At 37.3% G+C, this 17,741-nt stretch overlaps 5 protein-coding genes across 5 annotated transcripts in view; 2 read left to right on the top strand and 3 right to left on the bottom strand.

Annotated features, from left to right (window-relative positions):
- Positions 1-1,102: 1,102 nt before the first annotated feature.
- LOC108577935 (DDB1- and CUL4-associated factor 10) lies at positions 1,103-3,445 on the bottom strand. Its single transcript, XM_017941165.1, has 5 exons — positions 3,249-3,445; positions 3,050-3,163; positions 2,606-2,975; positions 2,311-2,526; positions 1,103-2,231 (listed from the first exon to the last, which is right to left on the bottom strand). Exons 1-5 carry the CDS (start codon positions 3,443-3,445, stop codon positions 1,116-1,118), a joined length of 2,013 nt encoding a protein of 670 aa, XP_017796654.1. The 3' UTR covers positions 1,103-1,115.
- Positions 3,446-4,631: 1,186 nt separating this feature from the next.
- On the bottom strand, positions 4,632-6,644 carry LOC108577886 (estrogen sulfotransferase-like). The gene is made up of 8 exons (XM_017941105.1): positions 6,546-6,644; positions 6,060-6,135; positions 5,784-5,987; positions 5,596-5,692; positions 5,362-5,518; positions 5,166-5,286; positions 5,011-5,105; positions 4,632-4,943 (listed from the first exon to the last, which is right to left on the bottom strand). Exons 1-8 carry the CDS (start codon positions 6,642-6,644, stop codon positions 4,632-4,634), a joined length of 1,161 nt encoding a protein of 386 aa, XP_017796594.1.
- A 223-nt stretch (positions 6,645-6,867) lies between these two features.
- On the top strand, positions 6,868-11,047 carry LOC108577973 (protein fem-1 homolog CG6966). The gene is made up of 9 exons (XM_017941212.1): positions 6,868-6,917; positions 7,746-8,208; positions 8,955-9,263; positions 9,341-9,704; positions 9,795-9,855; positions 9,925-10,107; positions 10,182-10,391; positions 10,489-10,614; positions 10,684-11,047. The coding sequence occupies exons 1-9, from the start codon at positions 6,909-6,911 to the stop codon at positions 10,912-10,914; spliced, it is 1,956 nt and encodes a 651-aa protein (XP_017796701.1). The 5' UTR covers positions 6,868-6,908; the 3' UTR covers positions 10,915-11,047.
- Positions 11,048-12,188: 1,141 nt separating this feature from the next.
- Positions 12,189-15,364, bottom strand: LOC108577974 (protein Skeletor, isoforms B/C). Its single transcript, XM_017941213.1, has 13 exons — positions 15,289-15,364; positions 14,739-14,958; positions 14,557-14,665; positions 14,243-14,481; positions 13,996-14,164; positions 13,807-13,918; positions 13,609-13,745; positions 13,401-13,536; positions 13,135-13,324; positions 12,970-13,070; positions 12,647-12,901; positions 12,464-12,571; positions 12,189-12,398 (listed from the first exon to the last, which is right to left on the bottom strand). The coding sequence occupies exons 1-13, from the start codon at positions 15,362-15,364 to the stop codon at positions 12,211-12,213; spliced, it is 2,040 nt and encodes a 679-aa protein (XP_017796702.1). The 3' UTR covers positions 12,189-12,210.
- Positions 15,365-17,375: 2,011 nt separating this feature from the next.
- LOC108577885 (putative ankyrin repeat protein RF_0381) overlaps positions 17,376-17,741 on the top strand; it is a 990-nt gene continuing 624 nt past the window's right edge. The window contains 3 exon segments of the mRNA XM_017941104.1: positions 17,376-17,409; positions 17,464-17,539; positions 17,597-17,741. The exon segment at positions 17,597-17,741 is cut by the window's right edge and continues 3 nt beyond it. Coding sequence (XP_017796593.1) covers positions 17,376-17,409; positions 17,464-17,539; positions 17,597-17,741 — 255 coding nt within the window.

Below are 17,741 nucleotides of genomic sequence, written 5' to 3'. Positions count from 1 at the left end.
GTACGCGTGACCGAGGAAGCTTCGTACGAACGAGTAGAAACACCGGTTGTTCGTTTCCATTAAGTTTATGAGCAAAGATCGTTTTCTTTTTTTCTCTTTCCTTTTTATTACTCAACTTGGAGATTGATCGAGCGATTCGATGGCGAACGAGGAGGAGCTGGAAAGCCTCGTTCCTCGGTGAAACGCAACACGAGTTAGGTACATTGAATAATCGTCCCGTGATTTGTTGAAATTTCGAGTACTTACTATACTAGTCACGCGATACGTAGCTAAAAGATTTAATACTAACGATAACAACACCAAGGATACGTTCTTCAGCGAGGTTGGTTTTTCTTCCACGATCATTTTATCATACGGTATTATATCTTCTTCTCTTTTTTTCTCCCTTAAAACGATGCGAACAGATAAAGGTTTCAATCTGTTGCCACACTACCTCTTCTTTAAGAGTCAACGTTTTCGATCGCCTCATTTTCCAATGAAAACGTGTAGACGGAAAATGTATGATAATCAGTCGAACCGTGTAAGTGTAGCTCGTTTACTATCGTGGCGATTTCGATTTTGCAAATGGTAACGCGATCGCTATATTTCCTCTACGAAAGTACGTACAGTTCTGTTGGCGGAATGTTTCTTCTGAGATACACAAGTTCAACGTAAGTTCTTGCCTCTACGTGTTCCATGGCGATAAAGAAGGGAAGTACTCTGCCGTGAACTTATTTGGAACAGATTATTTTTCTTTCCTTTTTGCATTGAAAGAATATACCTCTATCGTTAGTAAAAAATATAATGCTTTCGTAATCGGTTGTTCCAAATCCGAATGTTACGTAAAATATATGATTGTTCCTTTGTTTACACCGCGACTGAAAGGTAATTACGCGAAAAAGACATTTCTCGTGTGTTCCGAGTAAAAACATGATCTTTCGGCAAAAACCATCTAACTTAGTAAAATAAAACCGTCGGATTCTCGGTGAATCATATTTTTAACAAGATACGCTAAAAAATAAGATTTATCAAAAAGTGTATACCTAGGAAAAATTTCAAACTGCACGCTATTAACTTTATTCGAAAAGAAGAGAAAGAGAGGAGGGGGGGGTGGGGTAGACGCTGTATCAATCTCACTAAACCACCGGTTGATGCCAAACGATCTTTCCACTTAAACAACCGGATACTAGCAAACAATGCCTCGGTGAAAACTTTGTACTGACCACGATGCCAGAATGACTAACGTTCGTCGCCAATTCGTGCAGCTGTACAGACTCGTTATAGGGAGGAACACAATTGGATAATTCGGAACAGTCGCTAGAAAACGCTAACAACCGTACACCGTATCCGAACGGTGAACATATTAACCTACCGTCCACTGAGAAACACAACTCTTTGATATAACCAGATCCAACGTTAGGCTCCTCTATGTAATGCGTTAACCTAGGTGTGTTTTGGTGAATCATACGATTTCTAGGAATCGCGTACATCGTTTGTTGACCTTGCCTGTTTCTATTCTGAACTCTGATCCTATCGCCGATTATGACAACGGTATTGTTGCTCGATCTAGAAAGCCAATCTCTCTCCCTTCGAAGCCTAGCCTCCCTAATCGCCACGTGCGCTTCCCAAACATCTGTAGTACTTACGTGCAGTTCTATGTTACCTGTGGAAAAGTTGTCGGTCATATTACGCGATCTTATGTAGTTCAAATGCGAATTTGGTCGTGGTGGTCTGTAATCCTGCTCGGAATCCCTATCCTGATCGCCTGAACCTTCCTCTTGCATGCCCTCGTGAATGTCCGCCGCGTATATGTACCTATCCTCTTGTCTATCCTCTCTGTCCACGCTTACTCGAGAGTCAGACGAACTAGAACTCGAACTGACTTCGATCGCACCGAAATTCGCTCTGGTGGCGTTTCTATCTAGACGAGAGTTTCTCGATTGTGACCGCGAACCTCTGCGAGATGTTGTCTGCCAGTTGATTCTCGAAGATCTGACCGATTGTGAGTTATCCGAAGGTCCAACAGAGTTTGATCTCGTGTCGGACGTGGTGTGAACTACCCTGACGCGATTGTTCGGACTTTCTATTAAAAAGGATGATGTTATACCGGAACGAGAGGGTTGAGGTTGCTGGAAATCCTCGAATTCGTCCACGGTTACTTCGTTAAATTGAGGCGCTGCCTCCTCGCCCTCTTTTGTCTGGTCCGCTGTACCGGATACGTCGCGCTCCTGTATGTCGTGAACGCAAGTCCACTGGAGCAAACGAACGAAATACAAGTTTAATAGAGATACACAGGAATCGAATGAATCGTATTTATTTGTCGAAACCAACCTCGGATTTCTCTCCGTTGCTGACATTCCTAGACAAAGCACACCATCCATGAGGATGCACCTGTAAGCTAGATATTATCTCGGCGTCATCGCCAACGGGGAAGTCCGTTAAAAACTCTACTCTGTTATGTGCTCGCGAAGGAGAAAAGAGATGCGTGAAACTAGCCACGTTTGGTATCGTAGTTTGAGACGATTGCATTAATCGGTACATGTTAGGCTGAAAACAAAAATCAACCGTAATCTTGCGTGATACAATGTGCGCGATAAGATGGGAAAAATGAAAAAGTCGAACGCACTCGAAATCCTGCCAAGTCTTGGGTTAATGTGCTTAATTTAAGGTTGTGTATAATGATGAGGTATCCAGAAGTGGTACTTATTAACATTTTACTGGCATCTGGACTAAGTCTAGTACGCATCAGTCCATTTGTGTGAAATACTCGAGTATACAGAATACTATTCTCTGTGAAGCTATTAATGTCCCAAGTATATATGCTACCATCAAAGCCACTAGTTAATAACAAACTATCTTTTGAGCTATACTCTATATTTTTAACCCAATTTGAATGGCCTCGAAGGGTTCTTATTCTCTGCTTTAAGTTTCTAGCATCCCAAAGGGCTACAGTGCTATCATCTGAACATGTTGCAAACATACGTTGGTCCAAAAACCTATTGTAAATGATAATCGTTATTACTAAGCAAAGTTTAGACAAAGCATCGACTGAAACAAGCTCTATACATACCTAACACAATTCACACAATCATTGTGAGCATTATCGATCGCATGAATCAACCTCCTTCTCAAAGGATCAAACATTAAGATACTTTTTTTTTCACATGCTGCCAATAACAAAGAACTGTAATGTAACAATAATCCAAGTGTCACTAATCTGCATACTGTTCAAAGAGAAATTCAAGAGTTCACAACATTCACATACTAACCCATCTGGAGAATATTCGAGATTAAAAACTCCTCCGTGGGCAGCAGCAGGTAATGCATGATCCCAAGAAGTTACTGGTTGTATAGAGGAATAAAGGGTTTTATGAAAACGATCAGCATGTCCCAAAGGGAACTTTATACCCAATTCACGTTGCCTTAACCAGAGGCTATTTGCTTGCCTGGATCTTATTTTAGGCATTTCAGCCAGGTGTAAATTTCACCAGCATTCAACCAAATATATTTGACAACTCAAAAATGATCTAGCACTTCGTAAACAAAGCTCAAAAACGTACAATTCGAACACGAAAGTTTACTGAAATATTTCGAATTCTTCTTTTATTTTACAGTGTTAATGATCGTGATCGATACCGTGTTCGGTATCTAAATCGATCAAATTTTTCGATCCCTTCTTCGATAAAAGAAATAACATCGACGTCGATTCGCCAAAATTTTTCCAAATTTCGAAGAAGATCGTACAATACCGTAAAAGACTAAGGTTAAGTGCGAGATGCCACTAGCGGGCAATATTACACGTGACTCTTGACAGATGCCTCCGAGTTTTTTTTCAGTTGACGATCTTCGACAAGGGCGAGAGTTGCGTAAATAACCAACGAAAGTGTCACGGTCGTATGCAATGTCAGACTTCGACAAAATTTAAAGAAACTAAACACCTGACACAACACGAATCAACGCCATCTTTGCTTTGACATACAACGTCGTACGTTGAGGATAGACAAAAACTCACAGGCGCGAGTCTCGAACAAGATTTATATTATACGAGCACTTTTAGACAAATTAGGTGAACAAACAGCTTAGTCCATTGAACATTCCATTCGTCACTCTAACCTTAGTTCATTACTATGTTAAATCGTATCAAATTAGAATCCACTCGAATATGAAAATCCAAAGTTGATGCCCATTAACAGAAAACCGGTCTTACACTACATATAAACGTGCATCGTAATTAACACTTAATAGCACTAATTTCTAATTACCGAATGTATACAGAGATGCGCATTTTGAATCCACTCGAATATGAAAATCCAAAGTTGATGCCCATTAACAGAAAACCGGTCTTACACTACGTATAAACGTGCATCGTAATTAACACTTAATAGCACTAATTTCTAATTACCGAATGTATACAGAGATGCACATTTTTCTTACTATTTTATCTTACTATTTCTTGGACAAAAATGCCAACAGTTTTGTGGGAGTCTAATCTCACGTGCATTTACATGAGACTACGTATTTGTACATTGTACATTAATAATGAGTACGGCCATAACGATATATTTAAAAAATACAATTACTTTACATGTTTCCTTACAGTATTTATACTTAAGATATACACATTTTAATAGATAGTATTCAATAAATAGTTTTTATTCTTCGTTGCACGAGATCACTTCCCTATCGAAGTCGAGGCCACTTCCGCGTAAATGTTTCTCCGTCCATTCATCGAATCTTTCAGACAGTTCCTCGGACATGTAGTTTCTCCAGTCACCAATTTTACCTTTTCTTATAAATTTATCATTTTCAGGAACGTCCTTCTGTGGTAAAATGTGCTCCAAATTTATGGCGGGATTGGCTGCCATCTTCGAAAATTTCAAGTGTTCGCTAAGCTCGGCGATTTGTTCATCGGTCACGGTTTTTCCCAAAAATTTTGCCGTTCTCTTGATCGCCTTCTCTTGATCCTGAAAATTCATCGTTTAACAAATTTAGAAAGTTACTTCTAAAATCACGGATTTGCCAACAGCTTACTTTCTTCATCTCTTCGTAGGTTAAGAATAACACGTTCTCTTGATCTCTTATCGCCCAGAATTTTAAAACGTGGTTCCAGAACGGACCCATCGGCGCTGAAATAGAAAGTAACATTTTTCGATCAATTTATAAACGCATTTCTCATCGATACGTACCGCTGTCTTCCAGACACAACTCGGCAAAATCCTCGAAGCTTCCCGTTATGTTGTGAAATTTTCTACAATAATGATAAAAGCTGACACAGGTATCCTTTGGATTTCTAGCAATGTAGATAATCTGAAACGTTCACAATTGTATTCTACATCTTTTTTTTCCTGCTTTTATACAGTGTATAAAAACTACAATAAATACTTTCGGTTTTTTCTGATGGATTTGCTGCGGTAATAATTCCAAAGGGAGATGAGATTTTACGTATCTGATTCGTGGCATCTTGATTACATTTTCAACCGAATCACCTAATTTCGTGAACCATTCCACGTATTCTCCTGTGACCATCAACGACGAAGCTCTAAATAAATCATTTATTTAAGCAATTCTTTTCCTCCTTGTACAGAAATTCCTTCATAATTTTACACCGAAACTTACTCGAGCAATGGATTACGTATGACCAATAATGTTTGAGCATTTTTGTAATCGAAGTTATTTCCAATACACCATGCCATTTCCTGTGCCCAGTGACTACCTACAGTTTATGAAAAAAAAAAAAAGAAAATAAAATTTAGTCTTATTTTACAAACGGAATTTTAAAAATGCGTCCATTTCCGTAATTTTACCAGTTCGTGGATACGACACCATCCACACGTCGTCCTCGTAAATTTCCATGTCTCGTATTTTAGTGGCGTAAAATACGAAATTGGGCGGCAATAAACAGTGACTCGGTTGCACTCTTAGGAAGCTGGATTTCACGTGGAACATCTTGTCCAGTCTTTGTCCCACATCTCCCTCGATCGTGGTAAAGCTGATAGATTTTTTCTCCACTGAAAACAGTATAATCAATGTAAGAACAGAATCAAGTAATGGTTCGTTTATCTAATCGTGCAAACACTCACTCGGTGTGTAATTTCGTTTAAATAACTGGTATAAAACACTGTACGACCAGGGTCTAGATGCTAATGTATCTGCAGCCTGCAACGGAATGAGAATGCCCACGAGATATTGACATCTGCTCTCTGCTTTCTTTTTTTTTTTTTTTAGTTAAAACAACTTTCTTTTCCAGGACACTTCCGTGTAAACATGCACGTACGTTTGCAATCGCAGTACATAATAATTTCAATATCAAGTGAAGAATAAATACTTGTTATAGGTGGCTCGATAGAAGAAAAAGATTGTTTCTTTGTAAAAGCTAAATATATATCTTTTGAACTCGTTACATTAATTGTTGTATTATAGTACACTTAATTTTACATTTAAAACGATAAAGATTGATGTAAATTGCATCGTATAGTAGAAGTGGTGCCAATTGTGATAGGAAAATGAACAATCTGCACGGAAAATGATTCCGGTGTTATTAACTTTCTCGTTGCAAGAAGTTTCACCTTCGGAGAAAGTTGGTGTATTCTAAGCAAGAATGAACCCGCCATAATAAGTGCACCAGTATGTGTCTCGTAATGCATTTGAATCTTCAGTAATACCATAATTCTATAGGTCGATATATCTTATGTAAAATAGCGAAGAGAAGGAAGTGCATAGTCTCTTCGCTACCATTTATTTCGAATGATAAATAAAGGAAATGAATTTGTTAGATAACCACGATTTGAAATTGAATGAAATTTCATTCGCGCATACGCAAACGGTGTCACGTGATTCAACACCTAATCACGTGATTTATCGTTTGCAGTCTGTCACTTAGGGATATACGGAGCGTTCATATTGTTTTATTTGTTGGTTGATCGTTGACTATGCTGCAAGTAAGTTCGCTTTTTCTCGGCCGAAGTTCACGACGAACGTTGAACAGTTTTGCCTGTTTTTTTACGAGTGCCTCTCTCCATGAGACATTTCTTTTATGTTGCTTGCTTTGAAGAGTGCATTTCATTCATAGTCCAAAAAATATCGAGCTGTGCTTACGCGAGGAAACGCGAGAAACTTCGAATCTCTTTACTTGTGACGCCTTTCTCTTTAACACAGTTCTGTGCATTGCGTTGTGTGGAAATGCCAGTTCATATTGCTATACAAGGTGTTCGACGACAAATGGTACGACTTGCAAGGGATCATTCTAGAAGACGAAATACGACGGAAATGAGGAATAAAATAATTTTGAATTCAGCTTCATTTTTTAGCTTGAAACGATTAAAAATTTGTTTCAGACCTTAAATTTATGGCCTAAAACCATGATGCGCATTAACTTTGAGGACTACTGAACCGCGTATCTAAAGCTGCACCATATTCGCTGATACTACGCAATTTTCCAGGCCCTAGGATCATTTCTAATTGTTTGTATAATTAATGAAAATTCAGTCAAATTCGAAAATGTTTTCTTACTGATTTTCGTTTTGTTTCATCGTCCAGAATTATCTCTTGCAGTTTGTGTTATTTAGTACGGAACACCCTGTATACGTATTCACCATATTGCGAATGTTAATGTTCGAACGTTATATAGGTACAGTTTTTCCTGTTTTTTTTTTTTTTTTTAATTGCTTTACTATGATAAATTATAAATACATATTGAGAAGTGATATTTATTCATTTTCGCTTTTAAACAATAATAATGATCATGGAATTGATTTTATTTTTTCCAGCTCATTAGGGAAACAATGTTAAAAGAATACGATGATTCACCAACTGGGGTGGATTGTGAATTATTATTCTGTATTCTTATGGAAGAATGTAAACATGTCTCACCCGAAGGACACTTATCAATAGAACTAAGAAATTCTTTAGAAAGACATAAAACAACAGTAAGAAAAAAAATTGTGTCAGAGCTTCAGAATGGTTGTGCTCCTTTATTCATTGCGTGCAACAGAGGAATTGTAGAAATTGTGAAATACCTTATAACAGTGTGTCATGCAGATATTGAACAGAAAGGAAGGTATGAGATACCTGATGATCGATCAGTGCATTATGTTACACCATTGTGGTGTGCAGCAGTTTCTGGAAAACTTCCAGTAGTTAAGTGGCTGGTATATTATGGGGCTAAAGTTAATGAACTTTCAGATTCTGGTTCAACTGCTGTGAGATCAGCTTGTTTCATGAGCTACATAGGTAATGTGCTTCTTTAAAGTGTATAATACATACTAACTGCATAAAAATCATATTAAATCTGCAATTGCTCTTCAATGTGATTAATATACTGTACACAAATAATTATATGTATATATATATAACAAAAGTAAAACTGTAGGTAGGTCAATATCAGTAGTTCATTTGCCAAGATCTATACTTAATAGGTGTAATTTTTTAATAGCATGTTTTAAAACATACTATAGGCAAACAAATAGCTAGAGAGAGAGAGATTTTTTCTTTCCCGATTTAACATGTTGCGCGTAGAATACGTATCGTTAATAAATCGAGTATGGCGTGATTGCATTCCGTGTGTCAGGGGTTAGTCGGGTAGGCTGAATTCTAGCGCGTTCCTAAGGTATCCCAGTACCTAGCTCTACTGTGATCTGCCAAAAAATCCCGCAGAGGTTAAGGTTACACAGGTCGTTTGCCAAAAGTTTGCCATTATTCTTGCCGAAAAATAATCCTTCATTTGGTTTACCGAGATCTGTCAAAGTTTCGTATTGTCCGCGAAATGCTTTGGGTTAACTTGGAATGCTGATCAAAAACTCGCCCTTGATTAAATTGTATTGGATTAGCTACATGCGGTAGTGTGCAGCGGCCAGTCGCGCGATACGCCGTAGCGCTTACTTACTGTTTAGAATTTCATCTTAACATTATACTGTAAGACTATAAAAAACATTTTCAAACTTTTTAATATAAATCAGGATTTTTTTTCTCTTTTTTAGATGTTGTTAAATATCTGGTAGAGAATGGTGCTGATATACTTATACCCAATTTTAGTGGTGGAACATGTTTGATAAACTCTATACAGACTGTAGAATTATGTTCCTTTCTCATATGCAGCGGTGCTGATGTAAATGCAACAGATATTCAAAATAAGACTGCCTTACATTATGCTGTTCAGGAGCATAGGCTTGAAACAACTAAGCTTCTCCTGAAGCATAATGCAGATCCTTACCTCAGATCTAGATATAATGATGATGCTCTTCAAACAGCATGTTTAAAAGCAGCTATTGAAATTTTTGAATATTTAGGTAACTGAAATGCAGTCATTGAAAGAAATGTGTGCAATTATTTAAATTTCATCATAACATTATTCATTATATTTTAGTGGAAACAATACCTTATACTCCTGAAAGATTAGCAGATGCACATGAATTAATGGGAGCTACATGTTTTGATGATAATAACAATACTCAAAATGCATTAAAATTTTGGCGTACTGCACTAGATATTAGAAGTGCTAATGCAGTAAATGGTGTTCCTTTACCAAAAAGGCCTGTGCTACCGAAACGTGAAATATACAAAAATGCAACTGAATTTACAACAATAGAAGAACTTAATGAAATTGCACTTGATTTAGATGCTACGAGAATACAATGTTTATTAATATGTGAAAGAATTTTGGGTCCACACCACAAGGATACGTTATTCCGACTAATGTTTAGAGGAGCTTTGTATGCGGATGCATTCATGTAATTATGTATATGTATATATACCTATATGAAAGTTTTATAAAATTTTTATCTTATTAAATTCACGTCTTTGTATTTTATTTGTGACAGGTATCAAAATTGCATCGATTTATGGCACAGAGCATTAGAAATTCGGGTGGAAAAAGATTCGGTAATTTAATACCGTTTGTAATAGTATCTATTAAATATTTGTTTTCTTTTTTAACTGTTATATTTGCAGATTTTACATGCAGATACGTGTTATACTGCTCGAGCTCTTATAAGACTCATGGTTGAATTAAACGAGAAAACGTTAGAGGCTGTAGATCACAATCAAGATAAAGAAAAACCCAGGTTTTGCGATGTAGTAGCAATATTTAAATTACTTACGAGTCAGTTAATAGAAGCTAAGGAACTCTTGGAGGTAATTGACAGTAAATATAATTTATATAATTACTTACTATTCTTATTTTATACAATAGACTTATTTCATTATAGAAACGGCCAGTACATAAGCGACAACGAGAGAGCTACGAACGAATCTTAAAATGCGTGACATATCTCATTTACTTATTGGTACAAACGGGAACATCAGACGAGGAAAAGGCACTAACCAGAAAATTAGTCCGTAATTTAGTTAAACAAGATCCTAGGTCCGCGTACACGGAAGATACGTTGTTACATTTTTGCGTTTGGAAAACGAATACTGTTAGTTCGTGATTTTTTCTGTTAATCCTGGTTTCCTTGTATGGAATCCATATATAAATTATACCAAATATAAATAAAATATGAATTCCCTTTGCAGACAATTTTTCCTCATTTAGAAGTTGTTCGGTTACTTTTGGAATGCGGAGCAAATGTTAATGCGAGAAATGAATGGCGGTCAACACCCCTGCACATAGCAAGCGATCCATATAATTTTCAAAATTCGGTAAATATTTCGATTTACTGTTACAAGTAAGTCTAGAAATTTAACTATTCGATTGTTCATTGCTTACAGATAGTAAAATTATTGCTGGACTATGGTGCACATTTGGATATACCAAACAAAGCAAGAATAACTCCGTTGCAGTTAATATCCTCTAATTCAATGAACACCGTGAACCTTATGAAGTATATTACTCTTCGATGTTACGCTGCCCAAGCTATTTTGAAATACGGCATTCGCTGTAGAACAGACACAGATGTGCCTGAAACACTGTACCAATTTGTGGAATCTCATAGAGAATAATGAATAGTAAGTGGAAAATGTACATTCACATTTCTCCTTTCAATCACTTATAGAACAAAATTCAATTGTAAAAGACGCACCAATGTTTACTACACAAATGTATATACGTATATATATATAATATTTTTCCAAAGCCAGCTTAAAACAAACGTATAAGGATATATCGATTACCTTAAAAATGATAAAAATTTTCCAAAAACAGATAGTTCTATATCCGATACGATTAAGTTTCTTATACTTTGGCACGATCTTACGTTTTATGGAGGAAGGTAATATTTTTGAAACAGACATTTCATCTAGGACGATGAGTAATTGATTTAAAAAATGTAAAAATGTCGAAGTACCCAACTTGAGAAGACTGGTTTAAATAGAGGCGTTTTCATAAGTTTTATGTTAGATATTGTAATGTGCCACTTTCTTCAATATCGGTTTACTTTGTACATAAATCATTAGCTGGGACATCTTATAACGTTAGATCAGTCTAAGAGGATTGACATTACATTGTAAGTGTAACTTTTAAGCGATCGAAAATTTCGAATTATCGAGTAAGCTTTTTTCACTCTCATTTTACGAAAAAGAAATGTTATAAATAATAATAATACGAAGCGCCTAAAGATCCGTGAAATAAAATATAAAAAATGTGGCTATCAATTTTAATGCCAAAGATGTACCATATTTGGACATTGCCATACTGTTACAGTAACACGCATTCTTATAAAATTCTTGGAATTATGGAATGGAAGAACAAGTTTAATGTAAGAATATAACATGTTTATATGTATTAAGAATATTTTTCGGTATGTTTTGCTATAATCTATTTATTCACTTTAGAAAAAAAAAAAGAAACATAAAATATCTAAATTTGTAAAGTGCAAAATATGTAAGTACAGACATATTATGTAGGCACTGAACAACAAACGTTTCATTTTCGAGACATATTCACCGGTTTACACAGAACTTAGCACGATATTTCTTATCTCACAAAAGCGAAACAATCTCGAAATATTATATTGCAATAATAATACTTATAAACTTATCACACAACTGAAGAGCGTTACTTATTAATAAAAAAAAAGAACAATGATTATTTTACACATCTAACGTGTTTTTAGTTTTATACGCACACTCGATTGATCTCTTCCCGATTTTGATTCATTTATTACGTAGGAACTAGACATTCCGTACTTGTCGTGATCGAATCTCTGTCCTCTCGATCTATTCACTAAAATCAGTCATTTCATGTTTGCATAGCAAGAAGGTACGACTAATCTTAGCAATTTACTCATATATCTAGCTTTATAACAAATGAAAAAACACAGCCGTTATTCCGACGAGTAACGATAATTCTCGTACAGCCGCGATGTTTCTCGAGTAAGCATCCACTACGTGTATTTTCCAGCCCATGTTTGCATGGGTAAACGAATTATAGTACACGATATCTGGCCACGAAGAGTTCGGTGTAACTTCTAAGACTCCACCTTCCCCTACGATCGAGAAATAAAGCAATTCAACGCATAAAAGAAACAGACATTTTTTTATAATGCCTTACCTGGTTCACATGTGCTCAGTAACGTTCTGTTAAATTGTCTGAACGTTGTAAAGTCATCGTCCAATCTTCGATCTCGATCGTTATGTTTGCTCAAACAAAGTGGTCCAACTGAGAAATCAACGATTAATTCTTCTTTCTTTTTTTTTTTTAGTAATACACATATAATTGCAATATTTGACGAACCTGCAGTTGGTCTCGGTTGACCTCTCCTGGTGAACTCTACGCCAGCCAGAACTCTAATTTTACTCTGCGCTGCATCACTGAGCTTATCGTATCCACCGTGTGGTTCATTAGTTATGATCAATGGGTGATACAAATTCGGGCTATGAGGATTGTTTCCTCCATGAATCCGGAAGTTATAAGTTAATCCTCTACGCAGGTACAATTCGGGTACCAATTGGCCCTCGATATACCACGCTAAACCTGTAGAGGTTTGTCCTGCCAAACATGGGAAATTATTATACCGTTTGACATGAAATATCAACGTTATAATATCTTTATCAAACCTGTAATTCCTTGGTAACCCTTTTTGCCTCCAGAAGGACCAATCGTGGCTTTAAATGTTCTAATACTTCTGTCGAATATCTCTGCCTTCTCCCAAGGTTCTCTGATGAAGTAACATTCACAATTATAGCTATTTATACAATTATAGATCAATAATCACCACTTACATTAGCTTCTCGTTATTTTCTGTGAAATCCATGCATGTATTCTCAGGCTCCGAACGAGCCAATTCTAATTTCAGATCACTCTTTGGGTATACGTCGTGGAAATTAGGCTCTTTCTTCTCGTCCAATCTTCCCAAAGCCCATACCACGTAAATTGGCCGATCTGTTGGATATTCCTTATCTCCTGGATCAGCTGTAATCCATAAATTAGCCAGTGTAACTTGTGTATCTCTCTTTCTTTTCTTACTAAGGCTTAACCGGTAACTTACACGAAGTAAGCATACGTCTATAAGTGATAATATTAATTCCATCTTCTCTCACAGCAGTATACAACTGGTTATTATCCTGACCACCGAATAATTCGTCCCTACAGACTCCTTTGTATTGACCAAGCACCTTTCCACACTGTTCACAGGATAAAAAATGAATGAATTCAGCTTGGAGTATGTTTATCTGAGATTATTTCCATTTACACACCGGTGCTTTCGCGGTGATATTATAATCTACAGCGTAGCCTCTGGTGTCGTCGATATAAGTAACCGCAACATCCGCGCCTTCCATTTGGCTAGAAGTTTCGGAACCAGAAAGTCCAAAGGCCATATATTCATCCTCGTCTAAGCACAATTAACACGATATAAGAGAGAAATAACGGAAAAGGGACCCTGTTGTACTCACTGACTTGGCCAGCTAATTGCACAGTGATCTGCGGACCGAAGATCTCCCAGCTGACTTGAAATCGTTTGTGAAGTTGAACACAATTCGGCAGAGGATTCGTGTGCTTGATCACCTGTACTTTGATGGATCGATCAGTGGTACTTTTAGTTCTTACTCCACGAATAGCGAGAAATTGAAAGAATGTATTACTTTTACTAGCGAAGGGGGTACGTTCAGTCCATCTGGAATGATAACAGAGCCGTAGTTGGACTTGGTCTTCACGTCGAACACGCTCAACCAATCGATATTGAAGACTGTCAGGTCTCCAGGTAGTTGAATAATCACGTCTTCCTCTTTGTAAGCACGAAGTGCGTCCAGGCTAATAGAAAACGATAAAAATACTCGTTAAAATTGAAAAATTTGTCACTTATTAAAATACTTTCATTGGATTACTTACTAGCCATACTCGTCGGGGATCTTCGTCCCTTTGCTGGAAGGTTGAGGACCAACACCTACCCAGAAATAAGTGTCTACTCCCAGTCCATCGTACGAGAATTCTGGAATTTTGATAGTTTTCGAGTCCATGATTATTATAGGCTCAGAAGACACTCCATGGGATCGTTTCGTCAATTGAGAGATTTTCTGTGGTGTTGGTGGATCGAATTCTTCGGGAATATATACATCTCCGAACGTATTCTAAGTAAAATATCATAGTTAACTCGAGATGATCGCACATACGAAAAAAAGAGAACCGTAATTAATATAAAATACCTGGCTTCCCAGATCGTACACAGCAAACCATTTTACATCGGTTATTTTCTTATTGTCCGGTAGAGTGAGAGTGAAATCCTTGTTGAAGTATCGATCGAGGATATTCGTTCTGAAAGAAACGGTGTATTTTAATCTCTCATCTCTCCCGTACCTCGTTTCGTATCGTATCGAGATGAACTGACTTGCCCCATTCGTCTGGCAAGATGAAACCTTGAGGGCCGGGCCGATTGGACGCGCCAGCCCAAAAGAAAGTATCAGCTCCGTTTCCATCGTAGCTGAATGAAGTGAGTAGCAACGTGTACTCGTCGACCACGTAAACGTCACCAGATACCTGATGATGATACGCGTTCAACTTTCCAAGGTACTTGCCCTTGTATTCCTCGCCATCTGACTCGGCGAAACCTGTGGATTTCATTTGACCGTGAGTCATGCACCGATTAAAAAAAACGAACTTACGAATTACTCGGATGTTCTTTGTTCCGAATCACGGTCACGAGAGAAAACAGAGAAAACGAGATCGCTGCTTTCATATTCGAATTGCTGTCATATTTATAGAAACGGTGACACGTTCGTATATAATTAATCTATCGAATACGTGAGAAATTACCGAGAAGTTATCGTAATTTCGTTTGACAAGCGGAGACTTGAATGCCTTTATTTCTCAACTGTTTTCCGTTGAAAAAAACCCAGTTTCCTTATGTCATCGTTCGCCTTGGGTAACGTACTACGTACCGTAAGCAGGAAACAGCACGCATGCCAAAACTGTCACAAGAACACGCGATATCCACCTCCTCGTAACATCTGCCATCACTTCATCTTTCTTCGATTGACGTAAACACCTCAGCACTTGCTCCTGAACGATCGTACGTCGGTTTCGTCGTAGCCAAGATTCATGAAAAAACGAGTACCTACTCGATGGTAAATCAAGCGATTGAACGTTTAAAAAAGAGCGAAAGGCACGCAGCGACTCTAATGGCTGACGCAGTTCCGACTTGTTCTGGGCAACGTCTCTAGAAAGTAGACTTTGACTGGTCGAAAACGGTTAGTACACCGCTCTCCAGCCACCTTGGCACGTGTTCCCGCCTCGAAGAGAAAGTGTACGCGGTCTCGAAGTGCCTTCGAACGCGAAACGACGTCCACGAATGAATGAGCCTCACGGAGGGACGGTGTCACTGGACTCTTGTCCTTCCGGTGCTCACTGTAATAAAGAAGTCGTCGGGTGACTAGTAGCATCTGTTCGGAAGATTTCTTCGTTTACTGTTTATGACTGGTTCGATTAATCTTCTGGAAACACCTGTTTGGATTCGTATTTACGTTGTTCCCGGAATTTGATTCTACTCTTAAGGACTTTTAATATGTACTTGATGTTCCTTATTATTCTGGAATTGAGCAACCTTTTAGCTTGTTTTAATTCCTCGAATTTGGTTCTGTTGTTTTTTATAGTATTCAAGTTTTATTCTTGCTTTTTTAAATATTTAACTGTAATTTTTGGAAATCGCATGTTTGTAAACGATGATAGAAGAAATGTCACGAAGAAGCCGAAAATATAAGTTATATTTCAAGGAAGGAAATCGAAAATTTCGAATTTTTAGAGTGATTCCAATAGTCGAAACATCGATGTTAGAGGTAGAAAATTTCGAAGATATTGTCTGGCAAAGCAAACTTTAGGTTTTAAACTGGTTGTAGGGTCTAAAGGCGAGAGAAATATGTAGGAGAAGTTGAGACGTCTTCGCTATTATAATCCAGCCAGTAGCGATAGAAATAAAGGCTATTATCTCAATCACACAATATACACGGCCTTTACTGATAGTCAGCTAATTGACAATAGGAGGAAGAATCGAAAGTATCATCAGGTTAGTTTTTGTTTTTAAAGTAGAAATTCTTTGAATTTTTCCCTTTTAATTAAATAATGCAAGGAGCGTAGAAAAATTTGAAGGGAACCAGCTAGGAATCGAACCCACGATCTACGGGTTGGGAAGCCGGGACTCTACGCTCTCAGCCAAGGCGCCCGCTCGATTTCCTTGCTGTTATTTACTCCTTTTTTGAGGCACGGAGGCCCCGATCCCACAATAGTCATTCTAAATTAGAACAAATGCATGTAGTGAGCAATTTAAAATTGATAATAATGTAGATAGTAAAATAAATTTTCTGCTTTATTTTCAACTGCTTTAATTATAGAATGAACACTGTTTCTCGTTAAATAACAATTTAAATGGTAGTATATAATTATTGGAAGTGTTAAATAAATTTGCTGCACGATATAACTTAATAAAACAACTTAATTTATTAATTTCGTATTGAATTAACAATTGCACGCAGAAGATTAGTTAGAAATTGTTTACAACTTTTATTGAAAATCGAGAAATTGATGTTCTTTTTATGCGAATTACAGGATTCAAGGAAAGGACTTCGACGTCTGAAAAAAATTAAGAAATGCAATTATTTGTCAAAAAATCAATTATTTATTGTAAGATAATTGTGCAAAATGTATTTTACAAAAGGTTACGATATACCAGTATTGTTGCAAGTAGTGCAAGTCAAGCATTTCTCAGACGCTCGAAATTCGGAATCAGCAAGTAGTGTAAGTCGATCATTTCCCAGGCATCCAAAAATTTTTCGAGCTCGCAGAAATCCCAAAAATCACCCAGAAAACTTGGAAAATTGCCAGAAAATAGCGTGAAAAATACAGATTAAACAGTAATGCATCTAGCTTCGAAATTTTCTATCTCCACGTCGATGTTTCGACTTGGTCTCGCCGAATGTTTGATCGATTTAGAGTTAACGCAAACGCAAAATGTAGGGCTCTCGTATCTGGAAAGATGTCGAACGCGATATTTCGTTCCGAAAGAAACGGTAAGGCACCAGTGGATGCTGTAGAATTATCATTGATCAAATTATATCTCGTAGATTCGGTCGAGGAGAAATTTATGTGGATTCTTAGGTTCGCCACCGTCAGACAAATTAGAGACTTTCTACTGAAAAAGTAGGTATTTAAATTTGCATCTCTTCAACGACGTTATCGTTGTCGCAATAATTGCAGTTCAGCGATAGGCTTGCACTATCCTACGCCAAATTTGAAAACACCTGTAACAGCAGCCATCGATCGTGGTGATCCTCAAATCTTGTCACTTCTATTGTGCAAAAGTTCCACGAATTTGGACGACACCCTTACTCAACCTTACGGA

The sequence above is a fragment of the Habropoda laboriosa genome, unplaced genomic scaffold (assembly GCF_001263275.1).
Source record: "Habropoda laboriosa isolate 0110345459 unplaced genomic scaffold, ASM126327v1 scaffold801, whole genome shotgun sequence".
NCBI lineage: Eukaryota > Metazoa > Arthropoda > Insecta > Hymenoptera > Apidae > Habropoda > Habropoda laboriosa.
This window is presented reverse-complemented; position numbering and strand designations above follow the sequence as displayed.

Excerpts from the sequence above, each read along its gene's own strand:
- LOC108577935 (XM_017941165.1), bottom strand. The coding sequence starts at position 3,445 with ATGCCTAAAATAAGATCCAGGCAAGCAAATAGCCTCTGGTTAAGGCAA. Across the intron at positions 2,976-3,049 it reads GATTGTGTGAATTGTGTTAG|GTTTTTGGACCAACGTATGT; the intron begins GTATGTATAGAG and ends CATTTACAATAG. Across the intron at positions 2,232-2,310 it reads GCAACGGAGAGAAATCCGAG|TGGACTTGCGTTCACGACAT; the intron begins GTTGGTTTCGAC and ends CGTTTGCTCCAG.
- LOC108577886 (XM_017941105.1), bottom strand. The coding sequence starts at position 6,644 with ATGGTATTACTGAAGATTCAAATGCATTACGAGACACATACTGGTGCA. Across the intron at positions 6,136-6,545 it reads TACACCAACTTTCTCCGAAG|GCTGCAGATACATTAGCATC; the intron begins GTGAAACTTCTT and ends ATTCCGTTGCAG. Across the intron at positions 4,944-5,010 it reads CCTACGAAGAGATGAAGAAA|GATCAAGAGAAGGCGATCAA; the intron begins GTAAGCTGTTGG and ends ATGAATTTTCAG.
- LOC108577973 (XM_017941212.1), top strand. Across the intron at positions 9,856-9,924 it reads TTCGGGTGGAAAAAGATTCG|ATTTTACATGCAGATACGTG; the intron begins GTAATTTAATAC and ends TTATATTTGCAG. Across the intron at positions 10,615-10,683 it reads CATATAATTTTCAAAATTCG|ATAGTAAAATTATTGCTGGA; the intron begins GTAAATATTTCG and ends CATTGCTTACAG.
- LOC108577974 (XM_017941213.1), bottom strand. The coding sequence starts at position 15,364 with ATGGCAGATGTTACGAGGAGGTGGATATCGCGTGTTCTTGTGACAGTT. Across the intron at positions 14,165-14,242 it reads ATCCCCGACGAGTATGGCTA|CCTGGACGCACTTCGTGCTT; the intron begins GTAAGTAATCCA and ends GTTTTCTATTAG. Across the intron at positions 13,746-13,806 it reads GCAATTAGCTGGCCAAGTCA|ACGAGGATGAATATATGGCC; the intron begins GTGAGTACAACA and ends AATTGTGCTTAG.